The 20,859-nt window shown below is 38.5% G+C and overlaps 1 protein-coding gene across 2 annotated transcripts in view; it reads right to left on the bottom strand.

Moving 5' to 3' along the window:
- TRPM7 (transient receptor potential cation channel subfamily M member 7) overlaps nucleotides 1-20,859 on the bottom strand; it is a 53,752-nt gene that overhangs the window by 32,049 nt on the left and 844 nt on the right. For both annotated transcript variants that reach the window (XM_082768920.1, XM_082768921.1), the window contains exon 2: nucleotides 131-210. In XM_082768920.1, the coding sequence (XP_082625046.1) occupies nucleotides 131-210 (80 nt within the window). The remainder of the gene's footprint in view (nucleotides 1-130; nucleotides 211-20,859) is intronic.

Below are 20,859 nucleotides of genomic sequence, written 5' to 3'. Positions count from 1 at the left end.
AAAGAGTGACAATGCCCAGACAAAAAAAAGACTGAACTAAAAACAGTACTTTATACAAATCGAGTAGTTAGTCCAAATATCTATTACACAGTCTTACAGTAACAGCTTTCTTGCAGCATTTCTAGTTTACCTGTGGGGGTCTTTTGAACTTGGTATAATATACACACACTCCCTCTTGGTGAAAGTATTTTCTATCCAGGATTTCTGGGACTGGAGAAAAAAAAAAAAAAAAAAAACAGTATTATAAAATACAAATAATAAAACTTTACACTGAAAAATACTTTCTAAAAAAATAGGTATTAGGGTGTGAGGAGTTTTTTTCTTGTTGTTGAGTATTTTCAGCTTAAACTTGAAACATGTTTCAACCATGAAATGAACAATACACACTTCCTCAAATGCTTACCTATTCTAATAGGTGGACCTGATTTCATTTGTTTAAACAACCACGTAACACTATCTTACACGATAACCTCAAGATTACACACTAAACATTATCCGTAATGCTCTATGCCTACGTCAGGTTTCAGCAATTCACTGGGAAAGGAACTCGGATGGATTTTTATCAACTAAAAACAAGAAGCAGCTCTGGAATGCCAATCTTCACCTTATGCAATATTACTTTAAAATCTTATTAAGATTATATTAAGGTTTCTTCATTGCTGACACCTGTTTTACACTTACATTTTACCTTCAGAAAGCTTTGAGAAATTTCATACCTGAACTATTCTATAATGAGGAGGGAAAAAAAGACTAGCGTATGTTATTCAAAGGTATGAGAGTTCTGTGGTATGAAGAAATCAATGTTTTATTTTTTTCTTCTGTTGTAGCACAGGATTCAGTAAAGATGTACTGTTTTTCCACTCACTGCCATTTCAAGATCAATTTAAGATAACAGAGGAATTATTGCAAGTAGGACCGTAGCAGCTAATTTTAAAATAGGCCCCTGGAAAATTGTTCCTCAACCGTCTACCCTCTTTCAAAACCTTTCCCAGACTCAGCAGATCTTTCCCACATTACTCATTATCGTTTCCCTCCAATATTTTGTTTAGCGAACTTTGACAATGAATCTGTTGAGACAGCAACAAGCTCCTGCTCCAACTTCTGCCTTCACACTGCGAGGGCCACCAGCCTCTTCCAAGGATGGAAAGGTGCAGGGGTACTGACACTTCTCAAGAGAGAAAGAGGAAGGGGAGAAGAACAGGAGAAGTATAATCCCTAGGGAAAAATCACAGGTGGGAAGAGGATTTGCACCCAACAGAATGAGAATCCACACCATATATTTTACATTTAAATTAATATTTTAGACATCTGGGATAAGTAACCATGGCTATCATTTGCTACTGTCCTACCTTCTTTTCCTATACAGAGAAAAGGATGCTGTCGTGATGTAGGAAAAAAAAAAAAAAAGGCCTAGCAGGGAAGATGCAGAACTGCAGAACATTAAATATTACATGCAATCATGGTGTTAAAAAAGATTCCATACTTAAGCAGCTTTTCTTTTTTTCCTTTCTTCTTAAATTTCTTACGTCTTTGTAGGAGGAGATAAAGATTGAAGGGAGTGACTCTTAGCAGTCCAAGACACCTGTGGCCTTACATGCAGCTGGGCTCAAAACAGCTTTAGCTCTTCTCTGTTTTTTATCAGAAGATTAGCAGTGTTATAAAAGTAGATTTGATATATATAAATTTATAAGTATATCTATTTTATATGGAAAAATAAATGCGTATTAGGAACGCCTAGGGTTTTTATCTTTCTTCTCTCAGTATTTTTAAACATTATTAAGCTCTCACCTTGGACTTTGTGATATGAATCCCAGTTCTGGAAGTTGCTTTCTGCTTTGTCAAGAGTTCCCACTGTTTATGAGTAAGTATTTCTGTACTGCATTTCTTAAAACTGAGGTCTTTGTACGGACATTATTTTAACGCTGCAATAGTTTAAACTTGAATAGGAGCTCTGCAGATCCTCCAGAATATAGAGAAGAGCAATTTAATGCCAAATGCGGGCTAAAACCACACCTTGAAGCAAGCTTTCACAGGCATAAGAAGCTAGTTATTGAAATCTGAGGTATATAAACCACATGTAATTATGTCAATTGCTCCACGCAATATTATTATTAATAAGTAATGATCAAAGCTGAGGACAAGGAACACTAATTCGTAACACAACACCAGTTCTCAAAATTTTAAGAGAAATACTGATTATTTTTTTTTGATCTTAAAGTACGTAGTTTCACTCTAAGGATTTCTGTTTACTCTTCAGCAGTGAAAGTGTCCTCAGTAAAGCACAGGTACATCTATACTACTTGCACAAAGGAGGATCTATATTATTAAAACATACTTGGAACTTTTCATCTGGTAAAACTAGATCTTCTCCAGAAGCACTCCTGTACTCTAATTAATACTTATCACAAGAGATTTTATACAGAACCTGCTAATTACAGAGTCTTGTTTTCAGCCAAGGGGCAGGGCAGGCAGAGGAAAAAACAAAAAGAACAGAGAAATCGAGAGAGATTTCCCATAGACGGGTGAAGATCACATGAAAAAACCTGGGAGAACTGACGCACTTTATTTACAGGGAATGTACTATCAACTATTAGCTAACACTCCTGTAATGACCAAAAGGAGAAGGAAGATGATGTGAGGACACCGCTAAGATAAGGAAGTAATTCTTAAGGGTAATTACTGCAACTAATTTGTCAGCTAAAGATTAAGTTAAAATAAGAGATCAAGTCTGTAGTCAATGGTAAGAAAAAACTACATAGAATTAATCTATTATAAAAAAATCCTCGCTCTTATTAAAGCTTTTTAATTCTCTCTACGGAACACAACCACACCTTTTAACCTCTGCTTATAGCAACTGGACAACTTCTGTTAATCACAGTGATGTTAGTCTGTTTTGCCAGTGTGTTTTAGAAGGGGGACCTTCATGATGGCTACAGGCAACATGGGTCAGCTCTCATACAGGGAGCTTTGTAGCACTGCTGTTCAAAAAAAAAAAAAAAATCAAACAAACAAACAAAAAAAAAACAATGTATAAACTAGTTTGTAGGGAACTATAACCCCCACACCCCCTCAAAACGTAAAGGTCAGGTATTAGCAGAAAGTCTAAGTGGTATAAACCAATGCATTGCTTTTCATCTCTTCACTTTCTCTACTTTTAACCTTGCATCTCGAAAAAACAACTTAGCTTTCCATATTCTCTCCCATGCCTTTAAAACCTCTCCAACTTAACAAAATTTAAGTCTTGCAAGAAAAATGTTAATACAATTAGTATTACCCCAGAACAACCTTCACTATCTTTTCCTACAGATAAAAGTTACCTTTGAAGTTTTACCCGATTAAGACTTGTAGCAATCAATGTTGGCAGGATCTCATCTGCACAAGAAACAAAACTTGTCTTTCACTTTTTGGAAGATATACCACAGAAACTACCCATTCTTGGCCCTGAAGTGCCTGATGACATTTTAGCTGTAGAGGGAGAAGCAAAGTACCTTAACTCTGGTTGCACTGATTTCTCACTAGACAAAATTCACAGTGTATTTCCATATTTCTGAAAGAACTTCAACAAACAGAACACACGGATCTGATTCAGTAAGCTAGAAGAGATATATTAACCCTGGGGTCATGGTTAAAGGAAGTACTTTAAACTACTTCCAATAAATAAGTCCTTTCAAAAGTTTCGTAAGTGCTGAAACAATTATAATTGACATTTGAAACAAAATGCATACAAGTATTTGCTGAACTACTAACTACAGAGAACATACCTGACTACTGGACTTCCAACTTCTGGAAGGATCTGAATGCCAAAATAACCCCACAGCCTTTCAAAGCAGGTAGAAATTTTCCCAGGACCTTCTTAGGCATTAGTTATTTTTGCTTCAACAATAGCATTAGCACTCCAAAGTATCAATAATATAAATAATTTAAGTATCCCTGCCTAAGATTTGTGGAACTCTTTATGTTATCTTTAGTGAAATTCGTGATGGATACTTCTAGTAAGTCTCTTTGTAGAATGAAACATTTAACACAAAGTTAACTAAGTTTATGTTTGTTTTTATATAACAGGTTACAAATGAAAAGAAGCAAAGTACAGCATGAGATCAGGTCTCAAAAAAAAAAAAACCACCACATACTGCAATGCCTTATCAAGCTATTCTGAAATTCTCCAAGTTTATCCAACAACTTTGGCCTGAATTATTTTCCTGACGAACACAAAAGATCTATACAGATCTTAAAAAAAACTTGCATGATTCAACAAACACAAATTTGACAGACCTAAATGTACTAGTATGGCTGACAATCACAAACTTGTTGACATACAGAAGGATTCCAACTTATTCTTTCTCCTCATTTATAGCATTTCATACTGTTGAAGGATCCTAAATTATAGAATACTTGTTAAATCTGTAATACTTGTTAAATACTGTTGAATCTGCAATACTACATACCAACCTAGAAGTGCTGCTGACTACTTTTTTTTTTTTTTTTTTTTAAATAAAGCAAAACAGCTGACCTGGATTTAAAACAGAAGTCGTGTTACAGACTATTACTTTTGTGGACGGTTGATAATACAGATTTCATCTACTGATTGCATAAACCTTGTTTTCAAATTGAGAAGTTACATCCACTTCTATGGCATCTCGTATTCCAACTTTCAAATCTTTGCTTATACCATGTTAGAGTTCAATAAATGCAATAGTTTTTAAAGGAAAAGATCTCCCAATTTTATTTTTCCTTTATTTAAAAATAAAAGACTTTCCTTACTGTCTCCAATTTTCCAAAAGGTTGAGTTTTCTATTTGGGCAAGGAACAATAATGGAAAGTCTCAGCAAGCCTGAAAACAAGAAAATACAACGGAAAGCCTCTGCAGCATGAATACTCATGCTAGTGCTACCATAGAGCAGTCCTATCAGTCTAGGCCTCTTACAACCAAGAAAATAAATTTTAAAACATCTGCATAAAGACATTTTGTACTCAAGAACATCCCTTAGCTTGTCTATTCAAGGAAACATCCACAAATAAGTTGCTACTTTTTATGTAACTACTTACACTGCACACACACTGTATGATTTACAAGAGAATCTCTTATCTAAGAAACCCACTCCGTTGGTCAAGCGTGGTGTGTCATGGGACTGAGCTGTGATCCCTGCCCAGCTAACACCTACTAGAGCACTCAGCTCCTGTAGCTACAGCTTAAAGGCAGAAAATCCATACAAACCTTTGTCTTACCACTTTTGTGCTCCATGGCTGAATAAAAACAAAGAAAGCCAAGCAACTAGGACAAACATGGTATCAAAATAAGTTAATGCATATCAAATAGTTTAGAATTCATAAAACTTCTTGTGGGAAGAAGTGATGCAAACAAAATCTGTGCTTGATCTCACTGCAAAGATTTCCAGCAAGGGCTTCCAGCCCTTACAGCAGTGAGAAGAGCACTGGACTTGTTCTCACCACAGGTTAACTGAACAATACTGAAAACGCGCAGTCCAGGATAAGCCAGGAACAAAGCCCGCATATGGGGTGGAGATATCGGAAAGGCAGTTATGCATACATATCCCAAAGAAAATATCTAACGTTTTGTATTGAAAAATCCTAAGAGAGTACAACTCATTTCCTCAAGGAAACGTTTAACCGCCTGCAGTCTTCAGAACTCCTTTAGCTAACATTAAGTGTGTAAGCAGATGAGAGGAGAAAAGAAAAAAGATAGGCAACTTGATGCCATGTATTTGCTAGCATTCATTTTAAACTCTTGGCTCCAGCAAACCAGACATTTAATTCACTTGCTTTCCTTTCAATTTAAAATTATATACCTCTGTAATTACTGTTTGCTTTGTTTTGCCTTTTTTAAAGGAGGGGGGAAGAATACAAAACATTTAGTGAGCTAGCATTAAAAACTATATATAAAGACTGCTGAAGAATAACAGCACTGCCTCTCCACAGAATATGCAATGCATGCAAAAATGCTTCAAAATTTGTTGAATCAATTATTAGAATATCACTAAGTCTTACCAATTGTTCTAGTAACTGGGGGATATGTGCAGTACCAGAAAAATAATACACCTAAAGAGCGTCATAATGCCAGTCATATTTATACAGAGTGCTTTGGTATATCCCCATGGAAAATGAAATACAAAATGTCACCCTGAACAATGAAGGATAATGTATTAACCTAAAACTGTTGTTTAATACTGTAGAAATGATTTTTTTTTTTTTTTTTTGCAAGGGCATTTTACCTGCAGTCCAGGGTTATTTTATTATCACTTTGAAACAACTACTAGCCTCATCTACAAGAAAAAGTTATTTATCTTCCTCACACACACACATGCTGGGACACCTTCTGCCAGCAAACCTGAATGGCCCAGACACAGACAGATCCCATCGCGCACACAGTGTCTCGGCTGTGCTGAAGATCCTGTTCTGAGCAGAACAGTTCACCTGGCTGAACTCCACTCCTAAGAAACTGAACACCTCTAGTTTTCTAGGTTGAAATGTTTCTCCAGTGAAGATATCACTAGAAAATACTGTGCTCAACAGTAAAAACAAAAACACACAATATTTTTACTTAAGAAAAAAAAAAAGTTGAGGAAGCAAGGAGGAAAAAGGGCACTCAAAGAACATCATCTGCCGATCCTACTGCACAGCACATTCAGAAACAGACCTCAACTGAGCCAGCAAGCACAGATAGGAATCTTCGTATCAATGGCTCCCTTAGTGCTGAAAACAGATCTTCAACAATCCTATTCTTTATTAAACAGTTCAGGAGATTTGCTCTGAACAGTTTTCACAGCAATCCAGGTCTCTAACAGAGTGGCTATTGTTTTGCCAAGTTCTTCTCTGACGTAACACGGTCACCACTTAACTCACCAAATCCGTCTGCAGTTTTGGATGCAAAGAATACTTTGTCAAAAGGGATTTTTTCAGCACTCCCTCAAACTTGATGAAAATGATTCCGATGTACTATTTAGAGAATGGGCAGCTCCTGTGGGAGTTTCTCCACCAAGCAAATCACACAGCATAAAATAGAGTTGGTTATACTTGGTAGACTCATTCAAGTCAGGCAACCATAAGTTCATACACAGAACTTAACACTCTGAAGCTCTTATTTTTAATCCTGATACACCAGAATAAAACCCACAGATCTTGTATTCTTGGGACATTTTTACGAAGTTCAGACTTGATTCATTTTATCCACATTATGGGGGGAAGATATTTTCTACCTGCAGAAGAGATCTTGCAATGGGCAACTCAGAGCAAATGCAAACCAAAGTATCCTATACGTGGGAGGAGAAGAGGGAAGGGGCAGATGCTCTATATTGCTTTTTGTGTCCCAGCTTTAATCAACAGAAATTTGGAATTTTGTTAAGAAAACAGAAGAAGGTAAAACAGTTTCGCTGTTGTAAACCAGAGTAAGTAAATTGATTTCAATGTAGTTTACATTTTGAATCCTCAATACTAATGAAATATCAAGAAAAAAAAATCAGCTCTACTGAAGAATCTAAAATTGGTTTTCTATAGACTTCCAGACCAAACACATTTCAATGTATTCCACAAAAAAAATCAAAAGTTTATATCAAAGCTATGATGTAGAAGCAACAAACCAGGAATTAGCCCACTGAGTTTTCAAAGGAGATAAAAGGAATTCTTCACTCCCCAAAATTTAAAACCTTCATTTCTGATGAGAGTCTTGAAACAGAAGGATAGAAAGAGAGCACGTGGTAATAACCACACTGAAATATAGATACAGCTTTTCACCCAGCATTTTTAACTTTAATAGTCACTTCACTTTGTTCAAATGAGAGATTCCAAAATACACAGAGTCAAAGTACATACCTTCTTCAAAACCTATTTTTAAGGATTTCCAGTCACTAATATAAACCAACCCCAAATGTCTTACATTTTTAAAGACACAGCCTACTTTTCCTTCCTCACCTACAGCGATAAAATGGCATACTTTGCATCGTCTTCACTTCTCTCAGCACAGATTTATCTGAAGCTTATTGCTGTTCTAATCTATCTTACTGCTTGCAGATTGCAAGCCTACACACACTCTTAAATAAGACCAGTAGGAAGGTAAAGTTAAGTCAGCCTACTTCACAACATGGCAAAGAAGTGATGCCAAGTGGGTCAACTCATTTCATCAAGGATGGCCATTCTTCCTGCAGGGCCCAGTGGGCAATACTGGGCATGTCTGCTGAGATCCTTGCGTATCCTGGCTCACCAAATTTACTGCATGAGATTTACTGCTTAGCTCAGTTCATACTTCACCTTTCTGGCAAGTGCTGGGCTTACTTACCTCGCATATGTCACACAGGATGTATGAACAGGCAATCCTATGAACTCTTTTTTTTTTTTTTTTTTTTTTTTTCCAGGAATAAGGCTTAGAGCAAGTTATCACAGGTAAAACAATCAGCACAGCCTGGATCTGTTGGCTGTCCTCCCCGAGCGATTTCCAGTTCCTTCCCCATCACGCGGGGAGTACAAATCACAGACTTGAAAAAGGAGTGAACAGTGGTCACCTCAGGAAATACAGTGCTAGGAAAAGGTTCCTGCCACCAGCCAAATAATTAATCCTACCTTCAATTTTCTTCTTAATTGCTCCCAGATGAAAAAAAAAAAAAAAAAGCTCAGCTCTGGCTGCCGCTATTCATAGACAGCATACAGGCTGTGAGTTCACCTCACCTAATGCAAAGATACATTTCAACTTTATTTGAGCTGCAGATTCAAAGGAGGTCCTCCCTTTCTGGTTCATGAAGTACATGAACGTCTGATTAATGCATTTTATGCTAAAGCATGTAAGAGCTACGAAAGCAAACTGGAATTGTACATGTTGTTGGTCTTGCTCTACAACTTCTTAGCCTGTTCCATTGACATATCTGACATATTTTTAATGTCATATGAAGAAAGGTACTTCTCTGTCATCACAGTATGGATTTTGGTGCCTGCTGACCTATGTAGGCTATTATTAACTCACTAGAGCAATGGAAACATCTTATCACTAAGGGATGGTTGACATAGCTGGCCTCGGACAACCCTCTGAATTCCTTAAAAAAAAAACAAACAAAAAAAAAAACACACAGAACAGGAGAACAGGAAGCCTTATACTTTAAATTACTACAGATCATTATTTCTCTGAGTAGCATAGGTGAGAGGGAAGAGCAAAATAACACATTAGCCTACATGCAAAATAGGTGACAGCATCAGATCACTGCTAGGGATGATGAAATTTAACATAACTTGCCTTTAGACAGAGTTAAGAAGGAGAACCAATTTATGTTCATAATGAAAACTACCAGCATTAGGAAGGAGGCCTATCAGCAAGAATGCAAAGAACCACCTGAAATAGATCAGGAATTTTGTTTGCTTTACTGGCAAGTACTATTTAAAAGGCACTTTATAGAAGTTACACAAGTCATCTCAGAGCAGAAAAATCATTAATACTAGCTTAGTATTAAAATGGTAGCATTCAACATGATGTCTGAGGGAGACAGGAATTAGTCATACAATCTCTGAACCACTTTGCTTTCTTGGGAAGTGGAACAGATGCATTACTCATGGATAGGACCACGCAGGTGTGACAGGGTAAATTGTCTTTACCCCTGTTCTCTATATTGTACCTGCCTGTACATGTGTGCATGCAAAATATGCCAAAATTTGCTAGCTACACTAGGGGAAGCAACCATTTCAGTCAACTCTCTATGGCAAACAGAGTTGTTAGAGATTAAAATAGAACGGAGAAAGTAGATTGACTGGGGAGAAAGAAAACAAGAATTTGCCACAGAATAGCTCACCTACTATAGAATTATGAAAATTTCACTATTCTTAAATTCAGCTCATTAACAAAGAGCTACAGGTTCAGTTACGCTTTCATTGCCTGTCAGGACAAAGCACTATCATAACAGAGCTAGATAAGCGGGCAATTGCTCAAGAGTGCGCACTGACTGCAGCCCTCATCTCTGGGCCTAAGCAGCGTGACAGCATTCTAGAGACATCCACGGGCCGAAATCCTTATCAGAAGATAAAGTTCCCCACTAAAACTATGTGGGTAGTTTCTGTTTATTCTAGAAAAGTGCAAACAAAAAAAAATTTAACGGGGTTTATTTAGGCAAATGTTAAAGCAGCTAGTTACTGCCTGAAATAATACATAATGCTCATTTAGGAACTTCAAAAATTTCCACCCTCTGCTTCTGAGAGGAACAATCAGTTGTTTGAGCTACCCAGTCTTATTTTGTTGACTTCTCACAAAGGAAGTCTTACATGAAAATCAAGCTCTCCATCACAACCTGATGCTGACTGCTGAAATACTCTTTTAAACCAACTCTCCCATTAGCATTCAGCCATTTTATTACTAGCGGGTTTTAAAAGTCTCAACTACAGTTTTACATCCTTCTCCCTGGGTACTTATTTTAAAAATCATAGCTGGAGCTGTAAAACCTACACAATGCAATGTACTGTGTGAGAGCTTAAAATCATTCATCTTATCTTCAAGTCAATACTCAGGCTGCTGAAGTGCTCCATTTCACTGCAAAAATTACCAAAACCACTACACCACTTCCAATCACACAACCCTTCACATGCACATTGCAGTAGTAATTAGGATATCTGTGCTTTTTTGTAGTTCTTAAGCACAGGCTTAATCTAGCTCTGGTCAGCTCTAATGCAAAAAGTTTCTCTCTAATCCTGCTCTTACCGGGCTGCCTCAGCAAGCCTGAGTCCCCAAGCCGAGCACTCAACCCAAAAATACAAAACTCTAATTGAGCACTTGTATGGACTTGAAATGCTGATTCACCAAGTTAGACTGTGTCAACTAAAAAGCAGAATCACCTGTGGGGACAAAAAAACTTTTTTCCTCCAGTAGGGAAAACTAAATGCATCCCAAGAAGAATTTGGAATGTAGACAGACATCCATTCCAAATGACTGCTCACTAACTGAAGGGACACTGAAGCAGTGCAGGTAGCTCCCCAGGATGTAGTTTACCATCTTAACCCTCTCACTTGTTTTTTGTTAGAGGCACAGCGATAAAGTTATCCTCTACTTGAGCAGATGGAAGAAACTACAGTTTTTCCAGCTCTCCCACCAAATGTTGATGCAGAAGAGCAGGCTACCCAAAGAACCAAGCTACCTGCAACGTAACTATGTTAAGCATTGCAAATCTAAATAATCACACACAAATTACAAATATGATTTTTAGAGTATATTCTGAAAAGCAAGTAGCCTTTTTTTTTTTTTTTTTTTTCAGGTGGTAGGGGGAAGGAAAATAAGTGATATGGAAAAGATCAGAATACCACTTCCACTTCATAAATGTTTTCTGTTTAGTTTCTTTTTTTTCCAACATACTGGCTTCCAGTAAAACTCACCAATGTTGAGGGGCACGTGGCACAAAGCCATACCTATGCTGTCACATACTACACTGAGCTCCTTGCTGGCTGACTGAGGGAAAGGAGTGAAGGCAGACCAGAATTCTAGAAAAACAGAAGCAAGAGTAAGTAAGTGGAAGTCCTGGCAACAGCAAAACCAAGATACATAGGAAAAAATCTTTGTTTTAACAGATGCAATTCCTAAAATTATACAGCAAAGGCTCGGTCAGAGAGGACAAGCAGAGCAAGTCACCACTCTGCTCTCCCACCCTTTCCCCAGACACGTGCCACTGCCCCTCACACCAGCAGTCACATACTGGTCCTTCGGAGAACTGATTTGTCTCCTAAACCAGCAATGTTATTTCCAGGAAAACAGCGAGTAGCTTTGACATCAGAATGAAATGATTCAGATGCAAAAACTAAAGCAGGGGAAAGGACCACATAGCCATGATCAGGGTGGGAACAAGGGAATTAGGACAGCCCCTTTGGCAGCAGTAAACTACTGGGCTAGCAAACAGCACGAGCTGATCTAAGCGTACTGTCAAGATAAAACAAAATAATCCCCCAAAGCACACGTACTCGAGGCATCCAAGAAAAGATCACAAACCTGTCATTCAAAAAGGCTTTCTTTTTAAGCAACGGCATGCTGATGTTCAGGAAGGAAAGGTAGCTAAGATGGTGTTTACTTCTTGGAGAGCTGCCAACAAAGCAAGAACGTATTGCCTAAGGTCACGCGTTAGGTGAGCAGATATCCCGCGTTTGAGAATAGCTTTCATTCTGATCTGGCACTGAAGACTTTCTTTTCTTAACTCATTGTATAATTAAAACCCAACTAACTAATACATTAATTAATCACAAAAGATTTTTCTTGTCCTACATACAAGCTCTTTATATGTGTCAGAAAAACTGTGAAAAATCCAGTAATGACACCCAGGAGAATAGTCAAAAAGACTAACTTTAACTTAGCAATGTTAATTTTTGTAGGTTCTCTCTGCAAAAAGAAGCAAAGAGCTGCTCTGAATCCCCCTCAGTCTCAGCTCAGCAAGCCCAGGGAGACTCAGTGCCTCATCAGCTTCTGTGAATAATCCTCCCCCTCTCTTCAAAGTCTACCTGTATCCTCCTGCAGATTGCCTGTCTGAATGTGATCCAAAAACATTTTTCTACAAATGAAAACAGGATTTTTCTTGAAGGCACAAGTTGTCTTGTATATTTCCTACACCAGGAAGGAAGCCCAGCTGTTTGTATCGTGTAGTCCAGCAAGGTGCTATGACTATATTCACACCAAACACTTCTCATAGTCCACACAACAGCAAGCACAACCACACTGACGCATCCAAACAACAACTCGTTTGTTAGCAGCAGAACAGTCACCTGTAACACTAGCTTGGGGCCGAAACTGGGACAAGAATGATTAGTGTTTTCTGTCCTATTTCCCTATATAACCAACCTAACAACACCACATCGTTCTATTAGTGCATCTGAAACAATTACAAAGAATTTCGCAGTGAAGAGTCCCCAGGTTCTACACACAGAGGTAGAAATGATGAAGAAAACTGCATGCAGACAAACTGTTTTTCCTATGGCTTGAAAACTCCAAAGGATTTTTCTGCATAAGAGTTTCATAAAAGAAAGAAAAAGTCAGGCAAATTGCTCAATGAAGCAAAGGCATAAATCCTCATCAAAAGCATTTCTGAAGTTGGAACAAATTAAAAGGACAAAGGTTAGTTAGGGGATACTTCACTTTTCAATGCCTCTGGCTGCAAGGCCAGTTTAGGAGGTTAATGTCCATCCCAGGCTGCACAACTTTGCTTAGTGCCTCTCACACAGGCCAAGGTACGTGCCAGAAGGGCTGCCACATGGACTAGTGCACAGCGTAACCCCACAAACATTGTCAGCAGCACAGTTAAGAAGCCAGTAAACTACAGCTTGTGAAATTGGGAACAAACCTCTTCCAACTCGTTGAACATCCATCCAGAGGCATCACAACACCAGACAAGTCTAAGTTCCTTGAAAGTTGTCTAGGATATTTGTCAGCTTTGGTATCAGTGATTTACTCCTTCCCTAGCATGAGATTACTACTATGAGCAGGAATTCCTCCAAAATAAATCACAAGCTTTTTGTCTGAGACTCACCCCCAGCCAGAAAGGTTTCCAGTGCTTTCAGTTACATGTTGTTTTTTTTTTTTTTTTTTTAAATTTGCTGTGGAAGCTACCATTTGGACAGCACTGCAGTCAGGGAACCAACGACAAACTGGCAATACTCTGTAATTTAAAACCTCGTTAACTGCATCCTCTTTTGTAGATTAACTAATTTTTATAATTGAAGAGAAAGTTGATTAACAGTTCTGCAATTACACAACTGGTATTTTTAGGCTCCAATCATGTCTCACTTAAGCACATAACAACCTACTCAGGTGATTGAAGTTATGCCCAACTACGCATTTGCATGATCACAGCAGCCACTGGGACAGGCTTTGAAAGGAAGCTGAGCATTTTCAGACCGGCTCTAGCCACAAACTACTATACTGGATTGAGCTTACTACACAAAGCTAATTAGACATGCAGTTTTAATTACGCGGTACATCAACATGACCGCCTTTGAACTTGGTCACACGGCTGCCGTGCTGAGCTTTATCGAACACAGCAGAATGCAGCTCCGCTCTCTCCTACCCCAAATGAATTGGTTCAACTTTTTCAGAAAGTTAAACAGGAATGGGAATAGCCCTAAGAAAAACAAGTAAATAGCATGTTAAGATCATGAAGAAAAAAAAAATCTAGAAATATTTTGTTTTATGAGACAGGTTACCAGCAGTGGATCATTTGCCAATAGAATAAACTTGATGGGAGGGGGAGGAGGAGTCATACCCATCTCGATGGGGGCTCAGTTCACAAAGAAAAACTACAGCACAGTGGATCTGTGAAAAAAGGTTACTTTACTCATATTTGGTAGAATGCGTTCAAAAAGCAAGGTAAAGAAAAACGTCCTCTCTAAACCAGAATGTAGATACATAACTATGCCAGCATAGCTACCACATGCCTACAGTACAATTAGACAAGGTCTGCAGTGCAATTTGGTTTGTATTTTGAAGAGGCTACAGAACCTGACTCGTGATGGCACAGCTCCATCCATGGCAGCACACAAGGCTGTAACATTTAGAAAACACTCATGAAGAGTAAGTGACACACTGACTAATCGGACACTTACTAATATGATGGCACAGATCAACTCTCAAACATCTCAGAGCAAGCTTCCACAGCAAATTCACAGCTGATGTCAAGTTTGGGGTGTCACGTCCCATTTTTCTAAGACTCTGAACACGATCCAACTGTCTCATACCAACACTAACATTTATGCAGTCACGTGGAGAGCCGATTCAGGGAAATGACCAGCAAAACAATTAATCCTCAAAGGAAGAAAAAAAAAAGGAAGTGATTAGATTACATTTTTATTCATTCAGATCCTTGAAACAGCTGAGCAACTGAGCGGAGTGAAGCACAAAGGGAGGGGTGCAAGGGTGACAGCCTAGGCTTAGATGGGGTTATACTGGGCTACAACCACACCTTTCAGATGACTTTTGACAGATCTGGGAGTGGCTATTAAAGATGTTATGGTCCTGACCATCAACTTTGCTCGTATCTGAAGTTATTACCCTGTAACACACGTCCACACCTCGGGTACTCTAAGTCAGCCTTGGGAAATAAACTGTCAATGAAGTGAGTAATCATGGAAAGACCTGGACTGTTAACTTATACTACTTCTAAAGGTGCCCTGAGTCTATAAATTCTTAGGCAGTTAAGTGCTTCTGAAATAAAGCATCTGAAGCTTCTGAAATAAAACAGATCAACTAAAAACTCATTTACAGAAGGGATAAGTTTAAATGTTAAAAATTTAGTCTGTCATGTCTGCATTTCATAAAAATTGGTTAGCATTTTTGCAGTATTAAGATTAGGAGGAGGAAAATTCAGCAGATACTAGGATTAAGAACTGTCAAACATGGACATCCAACACAGTGGACTATGAAGTGAAAACACTGTTTCTGTTCTTAGCAAAGGTGACAAGAATCAAGTAGATAAGATTAAGAAAATAAGCACCTGTCTACAGAGAGAGAAGTGGGAACGATGCATGAAACAAAGGCTAGTATCCAATTGCAACAGCCATTGTGTTACGACTGACTAAGCTGTAACCCACACTTTCCCAAGCCTTGAAGCTTACAGAGTTATGTTATGGTGAAAGACAGAATTAGATTAAATTAATTTATAGCTGTAACTGAGAAAGTATTCTCAATCAGGAATGTACTGGTGCACAAGGGAGTATGTATATTGTAGTACCACTGCCCAGGCTGCCGAAGACCTTGAAACAACTCCAAAGATGTCAAATCCAGAGAGGGGCCTCCCCTGCCTTACACACACACTCACATCCACGAGTGCCAGCCACATCAAGGGGTTTCTGCAACCCAGGGCTTCTGCAGCCTGCGGCACCAGCGCCGGGTTAACGATGACTTCGGAGCTCTGGGACCCGCAGCCCCAAGGCCCTGCCAGCTGCCATCAGGACCCCAGTCACCCCTGCTGCAAGACAAGCTCGGGTGCAAGGTGTTTTTCCTTTAGGGAGGAAGAAAAGTAAGAAAGCAAGAAAAGAGGAGGTAACCCATATGATGGAGGATGCATCAAAGTCACATATCTGGGAACTCATCCAGCTGTTGGAAGAGATTAAAAGGAGCTTCAATGTCACTCAGCAGCTGCAGGGTAGCTGGGAGCTCCTTTGTCATTTCCAAAGTTCAGCGTTCAGAATAGTCAATTCTTGTTTAGTTGGCCAGCATGTTTTAACTGAGTTCAGATCTTTCAGAAAATACATCCAAGAACTGTTAAGAATACATTTTAGAACTGTTAATCCCACATCTGAGCATGTTTTACATCGGGTTCAAATGTCACTCTCAAAAGAAGGGAGACAACTTCAAAAGAAGACAAGCAGTAGTGCTGGCTTAGAGATAAGAAATGGCTCTTGAGGAAGAGCTTCAAAAACGATTCCATATTTCCCCTCTAAACCAAACATGCCACTGAGCATATCTTTTCTAGGTCTGTTACTTTTATAGTTTGCTTCAAAGTGTGAAGTCCTGAGTTGCTATTATACGTGTTAGCAGTGAGTCTAGACATTGATAAAATTCACAAGTGTAATTTTCAGACGTAGACAAAGTACATGCATACATCTACCCGTACTCTTTGTATATATTAGTCAATTGCCAAATCACTCTTTGCAAAACATATTATGTGCATTTGAACAAAATAAATACTGTTAATAATGTTAAATAACCCGTAACTTTGATCTGACTTTACTGAAACAATTTTTAAGGAAATGATGTGCATTATTTCAGTATTTGTTTTGGAAAAAAAAAAAAAAAATCCCAGAATTAAGGTTTAATCCAAACCCACCACCTCAGCAACATCTGAATTTTCTTCTAGGTAAGGGGGAAAATGCCTAACTTGGTTTATAGGTGCAATCAGTTCTAACGTGCTATCTGGTTGTTACCATACTTTCCATTCTCCTCAGCAATCAACGACTTCATTTGTCTTACAGACTTTTCCTGCAACGTCCTCATATCATATGTTGTCAAAGCACTTTTCACATTTAAGTATTCTAGTCCTTGAATATGACAGCTTTTTGGAAATATCAGCACCACAGTCAGCAACACAGCTAGCGTTCTACCTGGATCTCCCATACATTTAAAACACTTTTTCCCCCCATGTCTTGGGAAGCAAGAAAAGGATACTGTTACAGGTAACTGAACAGTGCTTACTGATCAGTTTCTGTCTTGATTCTCTTTTTCATTATCCCATCAGGCGTGCACTGCCCTCTCCTTGGAAAGAACAGAGAGGCAAGAAATTTCCTCTGCTTGCCTAACAGCTATTAGACAACCTGCATCTCCTACTGCTGTGCATGAATTAGAGCAGCTGGGGAAAACAAACAAAAATTCGAGCAGCACCGTGGCTCCAGCAAAGCTGCTAATTAAAGAAAGTAGCTTGCACCCCTGCTTCAAACAGCTTGCATCCACTTTACACATTAGTCAAAATATAGGTGTAAAGAAGGCTGGGAAACAAACAAACCAAACCCATAACCCTACCATTCGTCAAACAAACAAACAGGCTACCCTCAATCAGTGCAACAGCTGGGATGAAGTTCAGTCTCCGAACCGCCACTGCCAGGCCTGTGGCCCCATCCAGAGAGATGAGAGGTTTGAAGTTCCAGGAGGAGCTACCAGGAGGTTGCAGCCTGCCTCTTGTCCCGCACCACAGCTCCGATTCCCACCTAATCCCATGGTGAGCCACATCAGGGAGCCAGGATGGCTGATACACAGGTATGGGGGGAATTACTTTTTTTTTTTTGCTCTTTTGTCAGGTAAACTTCGTATTGTTTTAAATACAAATACATCTACAATTTAAGTGAAAGAAAAGCTGAGCTTAGTGTAATAAAAATAACAGAATCCAAGAATTAGATAGATCAATGTCAAGATAGGTTGGATCATGACATATTAACATGACGCCATTACCTGCACACTCTAATTACCTGAGCAAAAAAGATAGGATTAAGCCAAGTGAACTCTTCCCTTTTAACTTTCATTAGAGGGGAAAAGGGAAAATGACCTTTAATCAAGAGACTAACATTTACTCTGACTTCGTTATTACTTTCTGATGATCAGTCAAGCTATTAAAAAAGCATGCCTTTACTTAAACACACAAATTCAGAAAAAAGCGATATTACAAGATCAATGGTACTATAGTTGCTTCCAAACAGAGACAACCTTAAATGAAGAAACAACTTCAAGACAAAACACCAAGAGCGTTTTCTCTGCCAGTGTTTGAAATTTGAATGTCAGTAGAAAAGAATCTTCAGAATCCTGTAATAAAGAGCTGCTATTTCTATTCCTCTGCTCTCCAACTGGTTTAGCAAAAGAAGAAACAAAAAATCCACCTTAATGTAATCTGTTATGTTAGCTGGAGGATGAAGCTCAGCAAGTAATTTTTCCCCTTCTTTCCCTAACCCTAAATCAATTGAACAAGTCCAGAGATCTCTCCTAAGCACAAATGAACAGCACAATCCAATTGCTAAATTCTGCATAGAAATCATGCTCCTTTAAAGACTGCAAAAGCAACTGACCAGGAAAAAGCAGAGTAACAAGATCGCAGAGCATACAATGGAGGAGAAAGAATGTGGGGCCAGGGAATGTGAAGAAAGTAACAAACTCCTTTAGAGTTTGTGCACAGGTCAGGCAGTCCCACCCACTAGTTTCTGGGCTAATTGTGGAGCATACAAATCCGTTTGTCAAGGGCCACCACTACTTGACAGCATCGGAGGTAAGAAGCAACGTTATCTTTACTGACCATAAACCTGTCTTATCCAAATACACACGTGGCAGGAGATTATTCAATAATCTATTTGTTGAAAAGCCAGCTGGGATTTCAACCAGCGAGGCAAAAACGCACCAAGTAGCTCTTTTACTTGATGGTTTAAAAACTCCTGGCATCAGTATTTGTGAAGTTTACACAATGCTGAATATTTTGACTGCTTAGGGGGAAAAAATGCAAGAAGGCTAAAGTGGTTTCTAATAAACCAAATGAGACAATCAAGGACTGACTCATCAGATGACAGAAATTGAACCTTTTTAAGAGAGGTTTGGAAATCAATTATTTAAAATGTCAAGCAGTTCACCTACTCAGTCTCCTTGAGAACGAATTATTCAGATTAGAAACAAGAAACATGACCTCAAAGGTAACAATTCTGGAAAATGTACACGTTATTTTACTGCCTGGTTGCCTTTCAAGAAGTGGAACAAAAAATAGAACTTATGTTACCTCTTTCAGCAAATTAATATGGCACACACTATCACAGCCAAAGTAGACACAGTTAAAAGAAAAGAGATTCCAAAGGAAATAAATGTCTTGTTAAAAAAAGAAGTTGAAGATACATTTTTCAGGTTAAGTATATAATTTCATTCTCTTGATTTTTAAGAGCCAAGCCACAATTTCAAAATCCAACCCCAAGCCTTTAAAGTCTGGAACTTTGGGCTTGTTTTGACAAGATGCTGACATTATCAGAAGTTTCGAAGTGTCACTGCTAGTATAACTAGGTATTAAGCTCCTAATTAGGCTAATCAGGGTCTTTCTGGGGAAAAAAAAATCAACTTACTATGCAAAATTCTGTCAAGCACAGAAGTTGTAGACCATAAAAGCATCTCCCTTCCCTTCACACAAACCTTTTGACGAGTCGTCTTCCAGATTTATTTACATCATTACAGGTGTAAAATTGGCAAACCAATATGGTCAAACCCAGCCTAAGTTATGTAAATTCAAAATAACATTGGTTTGTTTAGAAAATACTCCACTGCCATGACTGTCCACAAGAAGCAAACCATTAATAGAAACGGATCTCATGGAGGGACATAAAAGAGAAGCAGGAAAAGTTCTAGGCTCAAAGCAAAACTTCCAGGAAAGGGAGGCACAGCAAACGGTGAAGATAACCATGAAAAAAGGAGAGGAGTTTGGATGCTGAAGTCTATCATCAGCGCAGCAGAGAAAGCAGGGCTGACATGATAACACAGAAAGGTGAAGGCAGCAAGACAATAGCTACAAAAATCATTGAGGGACATGAAAAGGAACAGAAGGTTAAGATACAATAGAGTACCTCCATCCAACAGATAACTTGGAGGATGACCTGACAGAATATATGTAAAAATAAGTGATAACTGTTAAAAGTAAGGTTTCATTTCGATGTACCTTCAGATGCTTCTATTTGTATGGCAAGTGAAAATTACCCTTCCAAGAACACAAACAAAAATCGAAGTAAAATACCAGGAAACTTAGGTAGAAATTGTCCAAGAACAGCCTAAACCGTTTCACATGTGCAAATGGTTTTTCCCCCACTTTAAATAGCAAAGTCAAGAATGGCATCATACCAGAAGGTATGAAGGATGATCTAGCAGACACTTATCACCACACGCATTAAAAAAAAAAAAAAAAAAAAGACTGAACTCTCAGAACTGCCACACTGAACAACCCTCTCTTTAGAAAAAATCCTGATTTAATGTTGGACACTATCCAGCAGTTCTTAAAAACTGTGAAATGTCATGGAGCAGCAGGGAAATTTAGTAAAATGGACTTGCATAGAATGTTCTACAACAGGTCGTGTGCCTGAGCTGAATAAAGAGTAATTACAAAATACCACGCGGTATCTGTTATGACAGATTTGAACATTTCTAGGTCATGAGCACTAACACAACAGCAGAACCAAACTCAAAAATAAAAAATCCCTCTGCTGAGAAGAGCAAGTACCAATCAAGTGGAAGACACCAAGTACTGTTCCAAGTAAAAATGGAAGGCTGCTCTTTCAGCTTCTTCCTAAGAGTTTTGGATCTGCAGATTCTAGAAAGAAAAAAAAAAAAAAACCAAAAAAACACATTTCTGTACAGTTGACAAATGTAATAAAAAAATGATTCATAGGTGTGAATCCATGTGGTTT

This window comes from Aythya marila, assembly GCF_965140915.1.
Source record: "Aythya marila genome assembly, chromosome: 11".
NCBI classification, from domain to species: Eukaryota; Metazoa; Chordata; class Aves; order Anseriformes; family Anatidae; genus Aythya; species Aythya marila.
This window is presented reverse-complemented; position numbering and strand designations above follow the sequence as displayed.